The following is a 22,056-nucleotide window of genomic DNA, read 5'->3' as shown; positions in this document are numbered from 1 at the left end:
TTGTTGTTTTTTTCTTAAATGCTTCTCCCTTTTATGGCTCCAAACTTTATTTTCAGTGCTTCGTAGTTGTTTTTTCTATTTCTTTGTAAATTCATTACACTGTATTAGAGTTAGTGGTCTGTGCATATTCCCAACGGAAAGGAAAACAATGCTATTCATCCCTCCAAAATTTATCTATCTTGGAGCACTCACTAACAGGAAAACATGCAAATACAATTTCATTTTTACATTAATTATTGAGAGACTGGAACTGCTTTCACTGTCACAATCTAGCAAGTGTCACAGTAGGTTTTCTTGACAAACCATCTTCTGTTGTGCATCTTGAACGAAGCTCAGAGGAGATAGTTCATCCAGACCTATAGTGGTCCATAATGTGTCTTGTGCCAATCTTTATACTAGAGATGCATAACCAGACGAACAAATGGTTACCCAAGTTCGTCCAGACAGATAATGTGTGTCTGGTATAAAAATGGCCAATGTATAACCTGTAGACGGCTTCCATAACGTAAAATAATAAGTAAGCTACATGTTCAGCCACGAGATGTCTTCCGTTGGTCAGTTATTAATATTGATGTATCAGTCAAGTTGCTTGTGTAAATAAACATGACAATACAGAGGCCAACCTGGCCTCAAAATACAGGCTCAATGATCTGCCCACTGAAATTCTGGTTGAAAGTCAGATGCACAGAATCACCCAGCCCCGGCTCCAAAATACTTTTTGGACATCTGTGTGCTGTGAAGACATTTACTTTTGACCCAAATAAGAGGTTATCCAAACTAGGACTTGGAACTTTCGCTAGTTTTTTTTTTTTTTTTTGGCTTTTGTATTTTCAGCGAAGGAAATTGTACCCCTTCCCGTCTTGTTGCCAATGGGTACAGCCGACCACGGTGTTTTCCATTTGTCAGAACGGGCCGACCAGTTCAATCATTTTTTAATGGAATGTACCAATAAATTATATTTATTTGAATGACAGTTTATATAATACTTTTTAAACTGCTTCAAAAAGTCGTACACTTCTCTCAGAATGTGCCATTTTGAAGAATTCGAAGAAACAGTCCTTCCCCAACGATCCCATGGCTGAACGCGCACCCACTCTCGCCCCAGGCTGTCACCCTTTTCCAAAGAAGAAAAGATGGCCGATGGTTAAATATCATGGAAGTAAACAACAAATGAACATGGAGTTGTGGTATGAATGGGAAGAAAACAATGAAGAGCACCTTTCTTTCGATGACAGCGATCGCTTTGAAGAAGATTCGTTATGTTCCTGGGTATCAGAGCCCGAGAGCATTTGTGGCAATTGGCGCGGCTGGAAAAGAAATTCTCAAAGTGGAGTCCAAGTTGATTCAGACCTCGGCGAAGGCAAAGTTGAATTGCTGCTTGAAATATGCGCTAGGACTGTAGCGAAATATCTGCCTTTTGAAACTGTCGAGCGGATATATCCACAGATTCCTGAACAACTCCAGTTAAGGATTGCTTTTTGGTCGTTTCCCCCTTTTGAGGAAGACATCAGGCTTTATTCTTGTTTGGCAAATGGATCCCCAGACAAATTTACTGAGGGGGAGCAGCTGTTAAAAGTGCAGGCGGTAAAAGATGCTCTGCAAATTGGTAAGTCTAAGATTTACATTGTCTGTTCACATTAACTTTGCAGCGGTACTTTGAGCAGCCATCAGCGCCCAGGACAAGGGAGTGTCCCTTAATGTAAATGGTCTAAATGCAAAAAAATGTCACACTTTAGAAATTTATGGTACTTTACGGTGGGATATCCACAAGGTGGTTCTTGATCCATTCTTGTCCAGTCAGAAGTTGGAAATGTTGTGAAAAGCCGACAAAATTTTACACAGATGTCCCATGCATTAATTATGAATGTAATCTATACGTATATTTATGGGTTAGAGACTGTTGTGAGTGTTTTGTTTACAAATACACACATGCTCTGACTGTACTATGAACGAGAAATGTTCAATACTGCACGAGCCCTTCTGAGGCCAAGGGCAGTATTGAACATTTCGAGTTCATTGTACAGTCAGCAAGTGCGTTTATTTGTCAATAAAACACGAACTAACAGTCTCTAACCCTTTTAATGTACGATATGAGTTCACTGCACGTGACACACATCAAAGGAAAAACATAAATTGCCAAATAAGTTTTATAGAAAAGCACAGAAAAAATTCCAATTGTTTTGTTTCACTTTTACCTTTAAAAATGGAAACACTCCAGGCTTTTTGTCTCTTGGCGTTTGTTGGAATGGAGTCACTGATGATTTGAGGGATTTTCTCTCCACCAACCTGTGCAAGCCTCGAAGCCATTTTCAATAACGCACGATTTTCATGAGTTATCGCCAACACTGCACTTTCTGAATGTGGTGCTGTGATGTAAATGAAAATCACGTGATTGATTTTAACCAATGGGTGCGAGCATATTTTGATAGAAAACTCAGATCGTATATTAAGTTGTTATACGCAATTATAGGCTAAGAGCAGCATAGCTGATGTGGTAATATCATACAACTATAGATTACCTACTCTATCTTTACATTGTCAGAACGGTCACACCTCAGGGCCCGGTTGTTCGAAAGCCGATTAACGTTAATCCATGATTAAAAGTTAACCAAGGTTTTCTGCTTGCTCGTGAAAATTGTTTTTAAATTCTAATGTTAAGCTAATGGTAAAGAAAAGTCAATGTCAAAACTGAGGGACAAAAATCTTTTTAAAAAATCTTTATTGTTGTGTAATTAAACTCGAACCAAAGTTGTTGTTAATCCAGGATTAGCTTAATCAAGCTTTGAACAACTGGGCCCAGGATTTTATCCTCAGCCACTCAGCATGTAACTCAAAGTTTCTTTCCAAGGGAAAAACTTTTACCATGTTACTGCATACAGCAGACAAATGTTTCCTGTAATAAGCTGTGTTTAACCAAGTACTGTATCTTCTTTTTATTATTTTAATTATTAGGTTTCCATCTAAGTGCCACAGTCAACCAGCCGCATAGTATCTGCCAAAGTAAAGGAACATTTAATGTCGCTGTTACATTTGACAGAGGACGCATCACCTCCTGTAACTGCACCTGTGAAAAATCTGCGACATGGTGTGCCCATATTATTGCTCTGTGCCTGTTTAGAATACACTTTGCTCATCTTGTATGCCTCAGAGCTCCTGTGTCAGAATATTTGTCACGTTTGAGGCGAGATCAGCTGCAAAAGTTTGCTCAGTATCTTATCAGTGAACTTCCGCAACAGGTAAGTTTAATTTCCCTCTCAATGGGGTGTGAAAGTGGCAGGGAGGGGGTGGGAGAGGGTAAACTCTTTGGAATTACCAGGAGAGTTGTATTAAACTTACACTGCAACTGTTTATGTCAGATGTTCAGTTCATTCAAAATCTCTACTTTAATGCTTTAATTTATGACTGGGAATGTTGAATGCTCACAACAACAAAACTGAGGAATAGAGAAACTGTGAAAATAGTGATCCTGCATTGATGACTCACAATTGTACTTAAACTTAGTCTCTCATCTGGCAATGTATTGTATCCTACCAGAAGTAAAATTCCATGTTTTTAAATGCTGGGAAGAAAAATTGATGGGAATTTTGTTCAATTTTCATATAAAAGAATATGAAGATAATTTTTATCTTGAAAGCAAATTTATGAAAAAAATTGTTATATACAATTGAACAAACTAGGAGTAACCCAGCAATGGACTGTCATCTCCCAGGGAGATTGGTAAATTTGCCCCTCATTGCTAAATATGCTACAGAAATTTTGGTGAACCTTGATCTTCAAGTGTGGGGACCCTGTGGTTCAAGTTCAACATGACATGTGTCTTATCTAAGGAAATCTTGGATCCCACTTTCTTTTTAACATACTTAAACCAGGACCCACACTATAAAAAGTGCATATTTGCCCGGTTGGCTTTAACATCTCAACAGACCCTTCTCCAAAATGGCGGCCAAAAATTCAAATAAGTCAAAATAAAAACGTATACCAGCACTAGAAAGAGTACTTTTACTTTAGTAACCCTGCAAAGTTTCAGCATATCAGGTGTAATATCAGCTGAGAAAATGTAAGTTGAAAAATGAAAAATTTACAGACATTTGTATGACTGGGATATGACGTAAACCCGCAGTCATACAAACATCTGTAAATTTGTCAAATTTCATCTTACATTTCCTAAGCTGATACAACACCTAAATTTATTAATTAACTTCTTATTTACAAAATAGAATTTTATTAATTAGCTGCTATTTCTGAGGAGTAAGGTATTTTTTGTTGTTGTTCAATGTTGTTGTTGTTTTGCTGAATAGCTTCTTCCCACTGCACAAAGGCTTTTGGATGAATTACTGTCATCACAAGAATCTAAAATCAACTCTGTACCAGGAGCCCCAGGTAAGTTTATATTACCTTAGGTTTGCAGATATCTTGCGATCTTACTTGGAATAATCACGTATCCGGGTTGTAAAGAAAGTAAACAAGCGCCTGTATTTTTTGCATCAGCTGAAGCGTGCACAAGTCAAGTCGGAGAAACTTTTGCTCTTCTATTTGACTTGTATAAGGCCTGTTACTGAATACGCATGCCCTGTTTATCATCATAGCCTCCCGCAATACCTCTCAGTAGATCTTGAGAGATGTCAAAGGCGAGCTTTGCATATTAGTATCCAGATTGTTCATACAATGAGGCGCTTATTTTTGACCGGTCTAGTTCCCTTACACGAACGTTGCGAGTTCTAATGTGATAAGCTTTTTAATTCATTTCCAACCTGTCTAATCCCTCGCACAAGCTGTATAGCTTACTGCCTCCAAGAATGAGTGCAAAGTCAATTTAAGAGGTTAGCACTCTTTTACTACATGCCGCCTCCACACCATCTGTACTCGAAATAGTTTTATCTATCACTATGTCCATAAAGCAATGGTGTAATATTGTTTCCTTAATTATATATTTTGTCCTTTTATATTAGTTTTTTTTAGCCCTGTATTGCCATTCGTTCATTTATATATATTTTATTGTAAATCAAACAAAATTCAGCCTGTGGCTGCAACTGCAAGGTTTTTGATTAATAATTAAAATATTAAATAAAAATATTAAATAAAAATATTAAATATCTTACGTCTAAGATTGATAATTCTTTGAAATTTATGTCTTATGTTTGGAGTTATGTTTTCTTTGGCAATTGACCTATGACAGTTCATTGAAGAAACTTAGGTGCATTCTTTTCTTGGAATTTGGTTGTTACTTTCATCAATAAAGACTAAAAATCCAACTAAACTTTGACTTAGGTGCTTGGATGTTTCAGTTGCGTGTTGTGATGTTTTAATTTGCTAATGACTGAAATTGTTAAATGGCATGAACATGAAACAGTATCCCCAAGTCTAGTCTATAAGATACAAGACTATAATAAAAATATTTAGAAAATGTGCAGTTCCAGAAAAAATCCATACCCACCCCAAGGAAGGTCATTTGAAATTCCTAGGGGGAGAGGTGTCTTAAAAGTCAATTTTTTAGAAGGAAAGTACATGGTATGAAGCTTAACTGGAATTTCCTAGGGGGAGGGGGGGGTGCAAAACAACAAATCTTCCCTGGGGGAAGTGTGGATATTTTCTGGAACTGCACAATATATATTTTATTATTTACCAGAAAAATTTGTATAGCAGATAACCCATGTTGTATCACATCTGTTGTGTTTTTATTACTTCATTCTAGATCCCACTGCAGGGCCATCAGCTGCGGAGCATTCCAAGTGGTGTTTGGATGAAGGTTCTCTCCATGAAAACATTAAAAAGTTGCTAGTGAGGTTCTGTGGTCCAAGTCCTTTGGTTTTCAGTGACGTCAATGCTCTGTATTTAGCCAATACTGCTCCCCCTACTGCTGCGGAGTGGTAAGATACAGCGCTTGTGTATGCATTTGTGCACACAATGGAATGCCATTAACATGACCACCACCACACCAGAGAAATCTGATCGTGCCAATGAGTAGTTGTTAGTATTGACAACAGTTTTCACGTAATAAAATGACCCTAAAAGTTTGCATTGTGTCAACAAAAAAAGTTGAGGTAACACAATGGTCTTAGTTACTAGAGCACCCAACAAAGCAAATTTAAGCAAATTCTTACTTTCCCAGATAGTTTTAAGGGCCTTTTAAATGGATATTTAAATGAGCTAACAGAGTTTGATGTGTTCAGATTTTTTTTACTGAATATTCAAGTTGCAAAAATTTTAGAGAAATTATGGAATATTACCTGCTGAATTTCTAAGCTACTGTTGGCTTGCTGAAAATCTTAGCTGGCCTTATTTCAATTTCTAAATGGTATTTTTCTCTCTGAGAACAAAAGGAATAAATAAATCTAATTTCCCATGTTACTTTGAGGTGACATTCCACTAAAAAGAAGTCATTTTCATTGCAATTAAATCCAAAAATTCAAATGTGCTCAAGAATATGACATGGTATCTTTTGCTTGAAAAGCTACCACCTGGCCTTCTAAGATTTGACCTTTGTGTCCCTTGAATTAAAATAGGTAGGAGCCTTGGTCACACTAACAAAACAAAATTCATCATTTTGCAGTCCGTATTTATCATTTTCTTGTCAATAGGTCAAATCTGCTTAGACCCCTTAGAGGTCGGGAACCAGAGGGAATGTGGAACCTTCTTTCCATTGTTCGTGAGCTCTTTCGCAGAGGTGACTTGAATGCCATTAACCTCTTGGTTATTCTGACTGAAGAGTGTCTCGCCAATGATCAGGTACTGGTTTGGTGGTTTGACAGTCGCAGTCAAGCCTCTGGAAATTCTTCATCTCATAATCTTGGTAACAGAGGGAATACAAATGCAGCAAGCACAGAAGCTACTAAGCATGCTTGTGCAGGGTTCTGTGATGAGCTGGTGTCTCTGTGGAGACTGGCGGCATTGAATCCCAAGCTGACAGATGATGAGAGAGAGGAGATAAAAATTCAGTTGCAGGAATGGCATGAAAAAGCTGTAGAGAAAGGACGGACAGGTGAGAAGAAACCGTATAATCAGGGTACTAGTAATAACCAAAGATTAGGGAGTGCATTCAATGATCTCAATTCCAGGGTCTCTCTCCTTTACCAAGTTGGTGATGATGTCATTCCCCCCTGCAAATCTGCGGGGGATGCCAGATACGTGCCCCAAGATCCATTTATTCATGCGTGCAATCAACCTTGTCCCATACAACCTTGACTCCAATCCATATTAGGAGTGCATTCTTTCTACATCAAACGCAATAAATAATGTTGGTGATGATTGCGATGATGATGATTATGCACAGTACAGAACATACATCACATAACATGATCAACTACTATTACCACAACTGTAACATCAATACAATTTGTTTGCCATTTGATGAAAATTAATGTCTAATTTCTGTTGTTGTTCTAACTTGCACTGTGACATTCTCATTAACAGCATGCAACGTTTTTGTGTTCAATGTTTGTCTCATTTCATTTCTGACAAAACACACTTGTTTATTGTTGGTTATTTACTTCATTCATCTCTCTCAACGTGTTGTATGACTAATCTTTATCTATACATGTATTCCATTCCATGTCAAATAATGTCAAGAATTCATGTTAATTTCTGTTATAATTCTACATTCCTCAGTGAGAGGTGCTGGTCATATCATTCCACAGACAGCAGTGTCCTGCTTCCCTGGTTTTCGCCCTGCAATAGAGGCTTGTGCTCTGAACTGGAAGAACGTGGATGTTGGCATCTTTCCAGAAGAGAAGGTTCTTCAAGTGCCACACCCTCTGACACTCTGTTGTGCAAGGATATGCCGTCCAGAGTCAGGGAAAGATGCCAAGAGTGGACTTGAAGAGACATCACCAAATGTTGCATCACCTCTTGATGAAAAAGGGTTAGATCAGCTGTATTGGTTAATTGAAGGACTTTGATATAACCGACCCATATTGCCTAAGTTGAGATAGCTTCTTGTTGTTTTACTTTAGTTATGCTGGATTGTTTGCAAGGAATTATTCCTTTAAGAAATGTTTTCGCCTTGTTTTATCTACTGCTTTGCACTTTGTTTTGTGGTAAAATGGAATTCTAACCCATTGTCATGAATTTTTATTCTAAACATGTTTTGTCTGCTTTTCGTGATTTGTTTTATGATAGAATAAACCCATTTTCATGGGTTTTTACTCTAAACAAACCGCAAAAATGGTCATGTGCAAAAAAAACAAAAAAAAAAAAAACATGTAAATTTGAGCCAAAATGCACTGTAATAATATAGGTTGGTTAAGCCCCAAGCTCTTCAGTATTAATTTCTGTAGTGGCGACATTTCATGCAGGAATATTTGTTGATAGTAACTCTTTGTATGGCACAGATAAGCCTGATAAAAAATGAACTGTTTCTCTCGAGACCAGTCATAATTTTAGTGTTCAATGTGAGCTTTGATGTTGTATTCAGGGAGCAGCAAGACAACCAAGATGGAAATGAAGAAACCACAAGCAGTGCTGTAGATGATGATTACGTCCCCATCCCAGTGCAAAATGTGGATGATGACCTAGAGGTGCTGTGTGCACGCACAGAGGCTCTTCATGTTCATGGTTATCGTGCCAAGGCTGGCAAACTAGCCGTCAAACTAGCAGAGAACATTTTGAGCAATGGAACTAAACTGAATCTTCCCTCTCACCCTGGTGGTGCTAGGAACAGGAACAAAGGTCCCGGTGCAACATCCTTTACCAGTACGATTTTGGTGAAGGCTGCATTTCTCTGTAGCGTTCTCGAAGATGACCTGCACCTCCATCACTTAGCTTTCAGAGTTGGTATGTTGGGTTTGGAAATGCCAAGGCAACCAGCCAGAAGTAAAGCTTTAGAGGTATTTTTCAAGATCTAAATATTAATTCTCTATGTGTTTCTTTGAAAAGAAAAAGAGTAGAACAATAATAAAGGTGCAAAAGATGGCCCACTTTTTGTGTGGTTTACAGACAGAAGTGACACTTTGAATTGCTTTTATTGAATGGAATCTGCTGTTGCAATCAAGAAAGTATGTTGAAAGAACAACACCAGTGTTGAGATATTAACTTTAGTACTTAGAACAGCATACCTTACTAGCAGAGATTTCTTTCTGGCAAGGTTTTTAAGATGCACAAAGCCATTTGTGCCTCTTGTATTTCACGTAGTCGTCTTGTTTACGCAAAGTACTAGAGGCGCAAATGGCTTTGTACATGCGAAAAGACTTACCAGAAAGAAACCTCTGCCAGCAGGGTAAGAACAGTATTATTACCACATGCACAATAATTATTGTGTAATGAAAGAACAAAAGTATAATTACAATAAGGATAACGTAAGAGACTACATACACCTTGGGAGGAGTGTGAACTGAGAGTACATGGTACCTAACAGAAGTTTAGAGCTCTGCCACCCCCCCCCCCCCCCCCTCTCTTCCACCCCTCCTCAGCCCCATCCAAATTCAAATAACAAGCACCGGGACTGTCAATATCCATACCTTTCATATTGCTTGCATGCATTTCAGGTAAAACTCTCCAATCAAGAGTCAGAACTTGTCACGTTACTAAAGAGACTTCCGCTTGGTCCAGCTGAGCTAGCTGTTGTCAGAGAGAAAGCTGAACTCTTGCATCAAGGCCAGCTGAGGCGTGGAGAGGCTGTCCTTCCCATCATGCTGGCTACGTTCATCTATGATGTCCTGTGCCCAAAGAATGGTGGATCACAGACCAAGCGAAATGCCACTGGGAAGCTGCGTGAGACCACAAAAGAAGATGAAGAGTTGGGATTCAAAGCTGCGCTCCATGCGTTAGGTACCGCACTGTGTGGGGCTGCTAAATGGGCTTCAACTTTGTTCCCAGGGTTGCTCCTCTCTTCACTCCCTGGGAGGTGAAGAGGAGAGATCCTGGGAATGAAGTTGAATGGGCATGCGCCACTGACAAAATGTGAAAGAGTTAAAACCCAAGAGGGGTAGGGTTCTTCTCCATAAACGTTACCTGTGCCCCTCCCCCCAAAAGGGCACAATTCTTGAGCCTGATTTAGTCTGAAACAGGGTCATAGATTTTGTAATTTTATCTGAAATTTCTACCCTTGAGTTGGGTGTATACGTTTTTTCCATTTTGGCGTGAAAATAGGGAACATTTTAATTTAGGTGAGGCCAGAAATTGGGTACTAGAGGAAATCCCATGCCATTCAGGTAACGATTTAAAGAAGTAAGCCAAGCACTCCACCAAAAATTTCAAGGAGTGTCCAAGCAAACTAACGCATATTAAAATGCAAGATTATTGTTAGTTACCTGACTGAGGGGGCCGAGCAATCTCCATTATCAGCTACACACGGGATTTTAATCCCCTCTATGACTTATATGGGGAATTCCCTCTGCATCAAGGAGTAATCCCCTTATAGAGTTAGGGGATCAAGCCTTATTCCCGTGATAAGGTTATCATAAATACTGTTCCAAAGATTATTAACAACCTCGAAAAGTCTTCCATACCAACCTCTTTCATAAAACTCTAGAAAGAAAGAGCAATTATGGTAATTGCAGGGAAACCTTATAACAATAACACATGAAAAGTTGGTCAGATTAATGGGGTGCGCCACTACGCCGTTCTCACGCAAACGTGTATTAAATGACGACGGCTATCTCGTTTTCCCGCTAAAACGATGCTTCACTCGCGCGCTCCTTCTCTATTGAAAAAACTCGTATTCGTAATCGCACTCGTACTAGAATCTAGAGGTCTCTATGACCAAAAACGCGACTGAAAATAGCTAGTCGAAAGGCGAAGTACCACTGGTCATTAAAATTTGCTTGCTGTATGAACTTTTGGAGCAAAGTAGCTGGTTCTTCATCACGTACAGTGCATTGATTGATGATTTTTTACGCCCAGGTTTTTAAAACGTTTGTGAATCATATTGTTTTAATGGCATTCCAAACATAATCAGGAATTTTGTTTCTCCAGGAATGAAAGGCAACGCTCTAGAGACCCAGTACCCCATGCTGTGTGAAGGTATAAGGCGACAGAGAGGAGACTTGGCACTAGCGCTTCTCCTTCACTGTAGGGATGACAGCGCGAGGATTCGCCAAATCATGGACGTTCTGTTGGACAAGAATCGATATGACCTGCCGAATGTTACTGGCGAGAATCAGAAAAAGAAGAAAGTGGAAAGAAGCGATTCTCAAGAAAAAAGCGAGGAGGGTGAGATGTCAAATAATGATGATGTCAAGAGCAGGGCGAGCTTAGGGGTACCAACTCGTAGGGGGAGGTAAGCTTTTGACATTTTCATGATGTTTATGGTTATGTAAACTACGTGCAGTTCATCCTTCTCTGAACGATAATTGAGCAAGGGGTTGAGGCCGAAACACGAGAGCAAGCGAGAATTACCCATGGAACAGTGGACGGTCGACCCTCGCATCTTCAACTTCCCTTGGGAGAAGAAAGACTGTTTGTAGTCACTTGTTTATGGCCTTAAATTGTTCATAAATTTCCTTTTCCGTCAAGGGAGGCCCGTGGAACTTTCTCAATTGACCAAGAACAAATAATTGTAAGGATTGCCCCTCTGACCACTTGGCCACACCTCCTCCAAAAGCACGATAGAGTTTGTGGCCAAACGAAAGTTAGAGGTTGAACTACAGTCAACTCGCGGAGGCTGATCTTTCTCCGCACTTGGTAAGAACAGGACTGTGATACAACCACTGATCAGGTGATTTCAATTATAGGATGGCACTACGCACAGAGGAAAGCAAAACGTCAACGTTGCTTGCCAAGAGTAAAATATACAGTATATTGCTATTTTGACCCTGACACTGGTGAATTAACATTAAAGTACTCATTGCTTCACCTTTATGTTCTTCAGCAATGAACAAAGTTCTTCCAGTACCAGTGATAGCGGCACAGACAGCAGTAAAGACAGAAGCAAGCCTCGTGCAGCAGTCAGCAGACCTCAGCCTCCCAAGCTTACTGGAGCCGTGCAGTCAGCTTCGGTGGATGATGAAAGTGGGAGCTCCAGTGGAGTAGACACGGACTCTGTTCCACTGTCCAGGGATCTTGACTGCCCCATTACTGTAAGGATAGTGGAGGTTATTCCGGGAAGTCTCCGTGGAGGCGGACTGACTGCAGACAACCGTGACGGGGGCATTCCACATTCGGATGAACCAATCGGTGTGACATCGTATGCCTCTGTTCCAATGTACAATGTCTCGTATGTTGATCCCCTTGATCTGCATGGGCCTAAACAAGAAACTTTAAATTCTTTTGGCACAATCCGGGATTCAGGCTCGTGTGGTAAAGCCCCACGTGTTGAAGAGCCGATGAGTGGATCCCTTTTGGAACAGGACAACTCAAGTGCTGAGGTTCTACCTTCGGGTGAAAGTACAAAAGTGTTCCTTGGCCAAACCGCCAGCAGTACCAGTGTTCCTTCTGTTAACGTCCCAGGCATTGTACAGCAAGATCCTTCTCGGGAGGACATAACACGCCCTGTTGGATCAGCCTCAGGCACTGTTGAGCCAGCTGAAAGTGCTCCACAAGATTGTGGCCCTGTTGAAGAAGCGCCACGTGTTAGCGAGATACCTGCAGGTATTCAACCTTTGCTGTTCTCGGAAAAGATGGATCCAAACAATCACCTGCCTGGTGTGTCTGGAGAAGAAGCGGGTGTATTCCGCTTGGGTGGGGCTTCAGATGATAGCAATTCGGCAAGGAACCCACAATCAGAAGTGCCATCAAGCTCGTCTGTTGGAAAAGTGCCTCTCATGTGCTATTCCGACAATAGCTCGGGAACCAAACATGGAACAATCCCACCCAGCCAATATCTGTCATCTGAAGGTGATGTGTCAGACATTGAAGCAGACTTTGAGGAACCTCAGCTCATCTCATCTCAACGCCAAGTGTCTGGTACCTCTGTTTCAGTCAACAGTTTAGCAAACAGTGATAAAAAGGACATAGCGTCTTTACCCAGTGTTCAAAGTTCTTCGTTATTACAGTCCGGGGCCGCAGCCCCTTTCCTTGAAGATGAACTTTCCGGGGCACCAAGTCTTGACGTTCCAGCTGACGAAGCAGTGCCTGCTTGTTTTGACGCTCATGTTGATCAGGAATCTGAAAATGGCGCTGCTGCTGCTAATGCTGCGGCTCCTTTAGAGGAACCATCCGAAGAACAATCCAGTGAATCCGGTGCAAGAAGAAGCGCAAGCGCCAGTGCGGATGACACTGACAGGAGCCGGCGCCGCCACAGGAATCGTGGGCGAAGGAGAAGGAGAGGAGGAAAGTCCGCTCTCTATCAAGCCACGGAAGCCGAGGCGCATTTCATGTTTGAGCTTGCTAAGACAGTTCTCAACAAAGCAGGGGGAAACAATAGCACGTCTGTATTCACGCAGACAACGAGCAGCGACACACAAACCGGCCCACACAGAGTACTGCAGCTGTGCGCCTTTGAGATTGGTCTCTTCGCTTTAGGACTGCATAACCGAACGTCACCAAACTGGTTATCACGCACCTACTCATCTCACGTGTCATGGATCTCGGGTCAGGCCATGGAAATCGGTCATCAAGCGATTGCGCTTCTGTTGGAGCGTTGGGAAGGCAACTTGACGCCTTCCGAGGTTGCGTCTATTGCTGATCGCGCATCAAGGTCTAACGACCGTGCTATGGTGCGCGCGGCGGCTGAGCTCGGCCTGTCGTGTCTTCATATGGCTACTACTCTAAACCCGGTGGAGATTCAACGCGCTCTGTCTCAGTGTAGAGAGGAGGATTCCCAGCTGTTGGATCAAGCTTGTCAAGCGGTGGAAAGCGCAGCTCGTGGGGGTGGCGTGTATCCTGAAGTACTCTTCGATGTTGCCAAGCACTGGTTTTACCTCCACGAGACAAGCAGCTCATCCTCGCGACCCGCCAAGAGCGAAACTAGAAGCAGAGGCTCATTGAGTCGATCATCTCAATCGACGTCGTCTTCAAGCCATTCTCCGCCAGTAAGTCCGTTCGTGCCTCAGATTCCTCAGTTCAGCATCTCTCCTAGTTTCTCATCCATACCTCCCCCGCTGTATACCACCCCCGAGCAATACGTGCAGCAGCAGATGCACCAACAGGTCCATCAAATGATGGGGCATTATCCCGCTTATTTATCAGGCAATACCTCGGGATACCGATCCGGATCACAGTCGTATTATTCATACCCGTTCTCGAGAACTATGCCGGGGACGCAATTTTCGTTATCAGGAGCCTACGCTGGCCTCACCCCTCCCCCGTACCAAACCACGAGCGTGAGCTCAAGTCCAAACCAGCATCTTAGTCGTTCAACAACAGCACAACAAGGAGCACAAGTCTCTTATTACTTGAACAGCGCCTATAGGGTGGGCATGCTGGCGCTAGAGTTTTTATCGAGGCGTACTTCGGATGACCGTCCGAACGTGAAGTTTTCTCGTAATCCCAGCTGTAGTGAGGACATCAGATGGCTTTGTACTCTGTCAGCAAAGCTCGGCACTTCCCATCTTCAGAGGTTCTGTGTGGCTGCGTTGAACGCTGTAGTCAGCCCGTTCGTTCTTCACGACCTTGCGCTGGAGGCGGCCAGGCACATGGCTCGCTCTAACCCGGCTCAGCTAGCTGCAAATCTGCGCTCGCCTACTATTAGCCCGCTAGTGCAGAAGAGCCTTACTATGTACGCTCAGTGCATTCATTACAACCTGATAAACATCTCGCAAAACGAGTATGACGAGTTTGTGGAGCTGCTTAGACATGCGCGGGGCGCGTTCTGTATGGCTCCAGGAGGAATGACACAATTTAATGAACTCTTGCAGAGTATTCGATGGGGTCATGCAAAGAAAAAAGAATTGTGGCAGATGATCATGACTGGATTGGCGAAGGCATAGCGGAGCACTGCGAAGATGGCCGAGTACTTTCCGGAAACAACTTGATATCAATTTAAACAAAGATGTGCGAGAAGGGTGTAGTCTAACGAAGGTTGTTGGATTCTTGCGAGTATTTTTCGGACTAGATTAAAGATATGTCGTGTAAAGTGACTGGCAGCGGGATGGTTTAACGCTACAAAGGTTCCAGAGTACTTTCCGTAAACTACTTGGGACGGATGTTTGTACTGAACGACATAACTTTGTTCAGTACACTTCGAAAATGCATTGTTTAGTGTTAAGAAGATTGCCGAGTCGGAGTATTTCGGGACTTAAACAACTAAAAATTATGTCGGACCCTCACAGAGTACCTAGGGAATGTGGGGACCTCCTGCCCCGGATGTCAAGGACGTAGTCTCGTCTTTCTCGTTTGCTGCAGATCAACCTGTGGCGATGGGCAAATTACGGAATTACGGGGGGGGGGGGGGGGGGTTGGGCTCCGATTCAACCCCTTCCCCCTTTTTACATGTCAAGTTCTACCGAAATAATACCCCTTTCATATTCGTATCATTTACTTAATGTCAACAATGGTCACATAAGCGCTTTGAAACTGAAAAACAAAAGGACTTTACTGCCTCGTTTTTTTTCGGCTGCAAGCGTAATCTTTTTGTTGTTATTTCTGGTAGCAATTTTCAGTAGGCCTGCTCAAATTAGACCTGCGAGTTGGTACCCGTAAGCTCGCCCTGCTTTTGACATCATCATTATTTGACGTCTCACCCTCCTCGCTTTTATTTTCTTGGGAATCGCTTCTTTCCACTTTCTTCTTTTTCTGATTCTCGCCAGTAACATTTGGCAGGTCATACCGATTTTTCCAACTGGTCGCTTAAACTCCTTTTAAAGTGAACTAGTTAAGGAGTCGTTTAGCGTTACGAAATTTCCCAGTCAACCGAAAAATTGTTTTAGCAGAATCAGTGTTCGTGGCTTTATTAGCAAAAGCATGACATATTCTTTGGAGCTTTTCAACTGCTGTGATTTGGCGGAAATTCACCGGAACAGACCAGGGACAGACTAGATAATTTTGATAAATCTTAAATTGGTAAGTGATTGGTGAGAAGTATATAAGTTTGCAAATGTTACTTTGTAAAAAATACTACCAGCAAAGTTTCAAAATTTATAACTTTACCACTAATGACTGTTAACAATGGAAATTTAAGCTTAAATAGGAACTTGCAGTATTTATTCTGACTTTGATATCATTTCTCGTGGTACAATCACCTATTGCCAAAGTAAGTTTTGATGAAATTAAAATATTATTGACGTTTTTGTTATCGTCAGGTCTTTGGTGTTGGGAAATACACTGCAAAGTTTTATTTCAATTTAAATTACTTTTGACACCAAATTGAGAACCACTATGTGCACTAGCCCGCTAGCAGCGTAGTCTGGGAGAGGGAGAGGGAGAAAAAGTCAGAAAAAGGGGGAACTGGGAGAGGGAACCTTCTCCCCAGCCCCCCTTTTCTCTCACTTTTTCTCCCTTCCTCTCCCTCTTCCCGATTACGCCTGCTTCGCAGGCCGTATGTGCTATTATCATGGGAGATGGCCAGGATGGGTTCAGTGGGAGGGGAGGGGGGGATAAGGTTCACGGAATGCCCATCCTGGCCCATTCAATTTGTTTGAGCGTGACTTTACTTTGTGGAGAGGCGTGGGTATTTTGGTGTGACACCAGAAAAAGCTCAAGGCCCTCCCTATAGGACAAAAACAAAGTGTCACAGACATGTGCAATCAGCGGTGCTGAAATAAGCAGAAGCATTTTTAAAATCAGCTGCTTGTAACAGTTAAAGCAAATTCAATGCAACTGAGATATTTAACAATTATTCCACGAGCGCGTGTTGGCTATGAGATGATAGATAGCCAACGAGGCGCGTAGCGCCGAGTCGGCTGCAATCATCTCATATCCACAAGCACGAATGGAATAATTTTTTTTATTAAAACAATCAAGAAATATTGCTAGATTTTGCTGATTTGGCTTTGCAAGAACAATTGGAAGACAACTTAAGGGTCTCTATTTCTCGGGCATGGTGTTATGGCTCATGCATATACCATGGCCGCTAAGCCAATCAAATCGCTCGAATTGCATTATACAATGATCGAGTTTATAATAAATGTTGCAACAGTGGTTTTAATAAAGATCTTGCAATGCACAGAGAAATACAGTTGGCGCTGATACAGTTTTATATGCAGTACACTTGGTTTGCTTTTTACGATTAGCTGCAAATTTTAAATAGGAGACATCTGAACATGGGGTCAACCTCAAGATCTTCCTTTTCAATTATTTCAGTTTCGATGTATATTGTTGGTGATCGAATATATACGGGTATGAATCAAAACATTTATCAATCAATAGAGAGCCTTGGATTAAGATTTAAATCATGACACTTACATGGGCTTAGACAAAATCCCAGGAAATTGCCTAAAAAATCCATCTGGATAAACTTAAAAACAAGTTCTAAAAATCTCAAGAATACCTCTAAAAATCCTTTTTTCTTGATAAGGAAGCCTTCAAACGGTCGAGAATCAAGACAATAAACTTCCTTCCCTCTTACGTAGGGACCTCACCCTCCGCCAGCTGAATTCTGGGAATTCAACTCTGGCCCCGTAGTGTCAGCCCTGTAATCGGTTTTGGTTTATTTACGCGAAAAGTGACGTCTGGCACGTGCATTTCTAGTACAAGAGATCTGGCGAGTTTTGCTAACCGATAACAGAGAGTGGAAGAGTAAAACCAAACAAACCGGGGAAATCACTCTCGATACTCAGATGAAAGCTGCTCTATACTTTAAACATCAATTAGTCACTATTTTTACGGCTTAAATAAACTAAAAATAACGGTATTTATCACAGTCCTCTTACTCCTTCTATGAAACAAAATGCCGAGTCAGCTTCAGGCTTACTTTTGTGTTGCAAAAAAGCCAAGAAACGCCCCTGGCAATGAGAAAAATTGTCAAAGACTTCCATTATTCTATTTATATTGCACGCAAGGGAAAAGCCGCCTGTATCTGATGGGATCTGCAGCGGAAAAGTAAAACGAGAGCCCTTTTGAACTCTGGCATTCTGATCGTGTACAAGATAGGATTAACAAAGGAGTTGGCATAAAATAGAAACATAAAAGCAAGATATAAACGAACAGATACTAATGTTGGAATTGAACTCATAATATCAGTGGTAAAATCAAGTAAACTGAGTACAATGTAAGGCAGCCATGTGAGTAAAGATACCACAGTCACAATGAACAATGTTTTGGTTAGCTTTCTTTCTCTGCTGGCCGCACCATGGTGCTGAGGATGAGCTCCACAAGAAATCTTGACAACAATTGACGTGTAGGAAACGAAGATAATAAACAAACAAATTGAAATGGCGGAACCCCATACGGAAACGTAGTATTCCGGTCCAAATTCTTTAAAATTCTGAAAAAAAGAAAACAGCAGAAAACACTAGCAAAGGTGAAGCCCAAATGACTGTGATAAGTAACCCAAAGACCCACTTCTTGGTGACGCGATGTCTGAATGGAAAAAATGTCGCATGTAGTCGTTCTAACGATATCATGGCGAGATTTGTTAGAGAGGGTGTAGGAAAAAACCATTGCAGGCCCATTATAAGGTTATCCCACCTTTCGGATGCAGTTGATTTGTAGCTCCACAAATCACATTTGACTCCACTAACAAAGAAAGTCATGATCCCTGAGACACCCCCAACTAACATGTCTGCAACAGCCAGGTTGATCACCAGGTACATGCTGAGCTTGCGAAAACTGCGGTTTTTTAGAAAAACAATGAGTGTAACGACATTGAGTGTTACTATAGCAATAGACTCGCTTAGAAGTAATGCAAGCCAGGCGATGCAGTCGAACTCAGTTAAAGGCCACTGCATCATCTTGAAATCTTCCACAGCTCTCCTCTGTTTTTGTTAGGTATATTTTCATCTATCTGTAGACAGAAAAATGAAGTTTATGTCTAAATGAACATCGCAAGCTTTCAAAGTTTGGAATTACGTAACAAAGGGTACGTTTGGTTGGTCGTATTCCCCTATAAGAACTCAATAACTGCAGTAATAAATGAATAAATGAACATTTCACAGTCCGTGTATGTAACATGACTTTCGACATAACACGTCACATGGAAAGAAAAACATGTTTTTCTGAGCGGTAATGAAACCCACGCCTCCCCGAATGCTAATCGGGCGTGATGTCCACAGTCTACACCATCAAGACAACCACGCTTTCAACGTGGCCACTTTGTGAAGTGAGTAGAATAATCCAAAGGCCATTCCACGGAACGTTTTCTTCAGTTTTTAGGAGGACGTGCGTTTCATGGTTTCTAAATTCCGAAACGGGATAAGTACAAATGTACCTCGTGTGCTGTTAAATACCATAATGATTACCATAAATCTCTCTCTCAGGATCACTGCATACAAAATGGCTCTGGAATATCTTGGTCAAACATAATTTTGCCTGTACCTTCTCCCCAATTTGCCTAAGTCAAGAAATTCGATCGAGTTTCCACTCTGATTTTTGAACAAAATGTTACCACATAGAGATAAATTTTGTTGTGACTTTAGATAAAAAGATTACGATAAAACTCCCTTTTATTAAGATAAATAACAGTTATACTGAATATATTTAATTAAGAACCTTGTTCTGAGGTGTGTTGTCCTCAGGAAAAATGGGGAAAAAAGACAGTTCGTTTTTGCTTGTCTATGTAGAAAGAAAAGCGGAATAGAAAAGAAAAACAACAACATAACTTTTAAACCGTACCTTCACAATAGCAAGTGCTCTTCCCTAAACTCGGCCGAGCTCCGCGAAGGAAGCAATAATCACTGGTCGCGCACTGCAAAATATAAATTTCTGTCGATGTTTTAACAAGTTAGAACAACATAACATAACGACACAGCAGAAACATAATGACATAACCATAACGACATAAAGAAAAAAACTGATCTTTTCTTTATGTCGTTATGTCCATTGCCGTGTCGATAGTGTGAGCCAGACTTTAGCGAACCCGAAATTAAAACTAATTTTAATGACCTGAAAACGCAGTCGGTTGCTCAGTACACTCTCGCTGTACCGGTGTGTAGGTTGTACGTACTAAGAATATGCAACAGGAAGCAAAGTGCTTTCTAAAACGCTTACTGACGAGGTTGAAACAATTAATATTGTCTTTCATAAAGTATTTTCAGAGTCGTTAAGTTAAACTCACTTTATTAACATATGTCAGAATTTCTGTTTCAAGAAAAAAAGATAATTTTCAGCTTAACTGGCAAGTAGAAAATACAATATGAATTTGTTAAGATGCTTCTAGCCAATCAATTAAAAAATAACAATAATAAAAGAAGACGTTGGCAGTTTTTCTGTATCAAGCACAGATCGTAAAGCGAATTTCTTTGTGAAATTTCATTCCCCTATGTATTGTCTTAACACCTTTCACTGCAACCTTTAACACCCCAAAAGAGCGCTAGTTTTTCCCATCCAGTTTTTGTATTCATTTGTTCGAATGGCTCACTTACCTTAGTAACCCGGAAACCTGACAATGAATAAAAACACAAGTGTGTTTTTAACAACACTGTGAACATTGACCAACAACTCCCGGTGCCCTTGCTCATCGATCCTTTACAGACAAGAACACTAGTGCAATTGTCCGTCAAGAACTTGTCTAATGAGCAGCTTTCTTCTTTCTTTCTCTAAAATTTCCGATTGTAAACATAAAAATATATCAAACCAATTTACTTTTGATAAAGACATCACGTACCGAATATATTAACTACAAGTTAAACTCTTATTACGAGGATCTGAAGTGTTGTCATTCGTGATAAATCAACACTTAATTTATTGCTTTTTATAGCATCTCCCTTTTGTCATTTCCCTGTAAACGCATTATCGATATCAATCACGGGCCAGCACCCGAAAGCCCAGTTTTCAACTTGAGTTGCTGTGCATGATGGACAAAACAGAGAAACGGAAATAAAGTTGTTGTTTTTTTTTTCATCAAAAATAAAACTGTGATCACGCCGAGGAAAGGATCATAGTCCCTTAACAAAAACTTTTTAGGGCTAAAATCCATAAATAACCATTTGGCGTTACATCATTTTCAGGGAAAACATTGACATTCAAATTCCAAATAGGCAGCGTTTGTTAACAGGACGCCTCCAAATGATCATCTTGCGTTAAAAACGCACACGAATCTACTGCCAGATGATGTGCCATCAATTAGTAGCCGTCCAGCAGACTCTGTCACGTTGTTCAGTTGCCTAAGCGCCCATCGGGTGATTGACGTTGTCAAAGGTTTTAAATTTCGTAGAACATTCAAGTTCATTTTGTTTTTTTGGAAGCTAAGGTTATGGGTAGAAAACATCTCTTTTTATCAACAGAGCCGGAAGTAGGGTGCCTTCTCATAAATAATGATGATTTTCAGACGAATTATGCGGTTTTCATTGGCAAAACAGTTCAGTCTCGCGCGACAAAATGAACTTAACTAGCTAGCAGACTTATGAAAAATTTTGTGTCTGACCAAAATTTTAATTGCTTTTCCCGAGATATCTTTTCGGAGAGCCTTGTTTTAATGGCCTCGGAATTTCGGATTTAGTTATAAAGAAACTGTATGCAAGTTTCTTCGCAAAAAGGCAGCTCATGACTCAATTAATAATTCCTTTCCTTTTTGAAGGGGCAAATATGCTGTTATGGGATTTTATCGTGAGTTCGATCAAATCGTACAAATGTATAAAAGCAGGGATTATAGTGTACATATCTTTTGAAATTATGCCTCTGTATTGTTTTCTAACTATTTAATGCCCGACAAACTTTTAGTATCGCTAGCAGTTCATGATAATCTCGTACCCAGATCTCCCACGGTCAAGCATTCCCAAAACTGCAGAGTGAGATCTGGGTACGAGATTAGGGCTCTCTCATCCGGGCGAAAAGGAAAATCGGCGAGAGCGCGGTATGGAGCTCGATTTTTGTCAGTTCGCCCTATACCCCACTTGGAAGCCTGTTCACAGGCTAGAACTTAACAGAGGTATTGTACGAAGGCAGAAGTGCACAAGGAGTGTTTTCTCAGTGTTTTTCCGGCGGATCGCACTTTACCACAGCTTTTCCACTGAAACAACTACCATAAAACTTTATTTTGTCACTAAATGGTCTGGCGCCAGACCTCTTTCAGTTGTGTCATTACAGAACCTGGTTTTGAGCTGTTTTGAGACTGAGAAGGTAAGCAGCTTGTCCATGTCAGAATTTTAT

General features: G+C 41.0%; 1 protein-coding gene and 1 long non-coding RNA gene across 2 annotated transcripts; one reads left to right on the top strand and one right to left on the bottom strand.

The window, feature by feature from the left end:
* Nucleotides 1-1,018: 1,018 nt before the first annotated feature.
* Nucleotides 1,019-15,497, top strand: LOC146464070 (zinc finger SWIM domain-containing protein 8-like). Its single transcript, XM_085130171.1, has 10 exons — nt 1,019-1,606; nt 2,953-3,236; nt 4,299-4,380; nt 5,693-5,867; nt 6,579-6,979; nt 7,606-7,858; nt 8,411-8,822; nt 9,480-9,762; nt 10,909-11,212; nt 11,804-15,497. Exons 1-10 carry the CDS (start codon nt 1,075-1,077, stop codon nt 14,799-14,801), a joined length of 5,724 nt encoding a protein of 1,907 aa, XP_084986297.1. The 5' UTR covers nt 1,019-1,074; the 3' UTR covers nt 14,802-15,497.
* Nucleotides 15,498-17,980: 2,483 nt separating this feature from the next.
* Nucleotides 17,981-20,492, bottom strand: LOC146464069 (uncharacterized). Its single transcript, XR_014856724.1, has 3 exons — nt 20,331-20,492; nt 19,582-19,654; nt 17,981-18,754 (listed from the first exon to the last, which is right to left on the bottom strand). It is a non-coding gene; the product is annotated as an uncharacterized LOC146464069 (long non-coding RNA).
* Between the last annotated feature and the right edge of the window lie 1,564 nt (nt 20,493-22,056).

This window comes from Pavona decussata, unplaced genomic scaffold (assembly GCF_977016875.1).
Source record: "Pavona decussata unplaced genomic scaffold, jaPavDecu1.1 SCAFFOLD_169, whole genome shotgun sequence".
Classification (NCBI taxonomy): domain Eukaryota; kingdom Metazoa; phylum Cnidaria; class Anthozoa; order Scleractinia; family Agariciidae; genus Pavona; species Pavona decussata.
Note: the sequence above shows the minus strand (reverse complement) of the source record. Positions and strands in the feature narration are given on the sequence as shown.

What these genes read in the sequence shown, in the direction of transcription:
- LOC146464070 (XM_085130171.1), top strand. Translation starts at nt 1,075, where the DNA reads ATGGCTGAACGCGCACCCACTCTCGCCCCAGGCTGTCACCCTTTTCCA. An exon ending in AAAAGATGCTCTGCAAATTG is followed by an intron (nt 1,607 to 2,952) that starts GTAAGTCTAAGA and finishes TTTAATTATTAG; the next exon opens with GTTTCCATCTAAGTGCCACA. An exon ending in CCCCCTACTGCTGCGGAGTG is followed by an intron (nt 5,868 to 6,578) that starts GTAAGATACAGC and finishes TCTTGTCAATAG; the next exon opens with GTCAAATCTGCTTAGACCCC.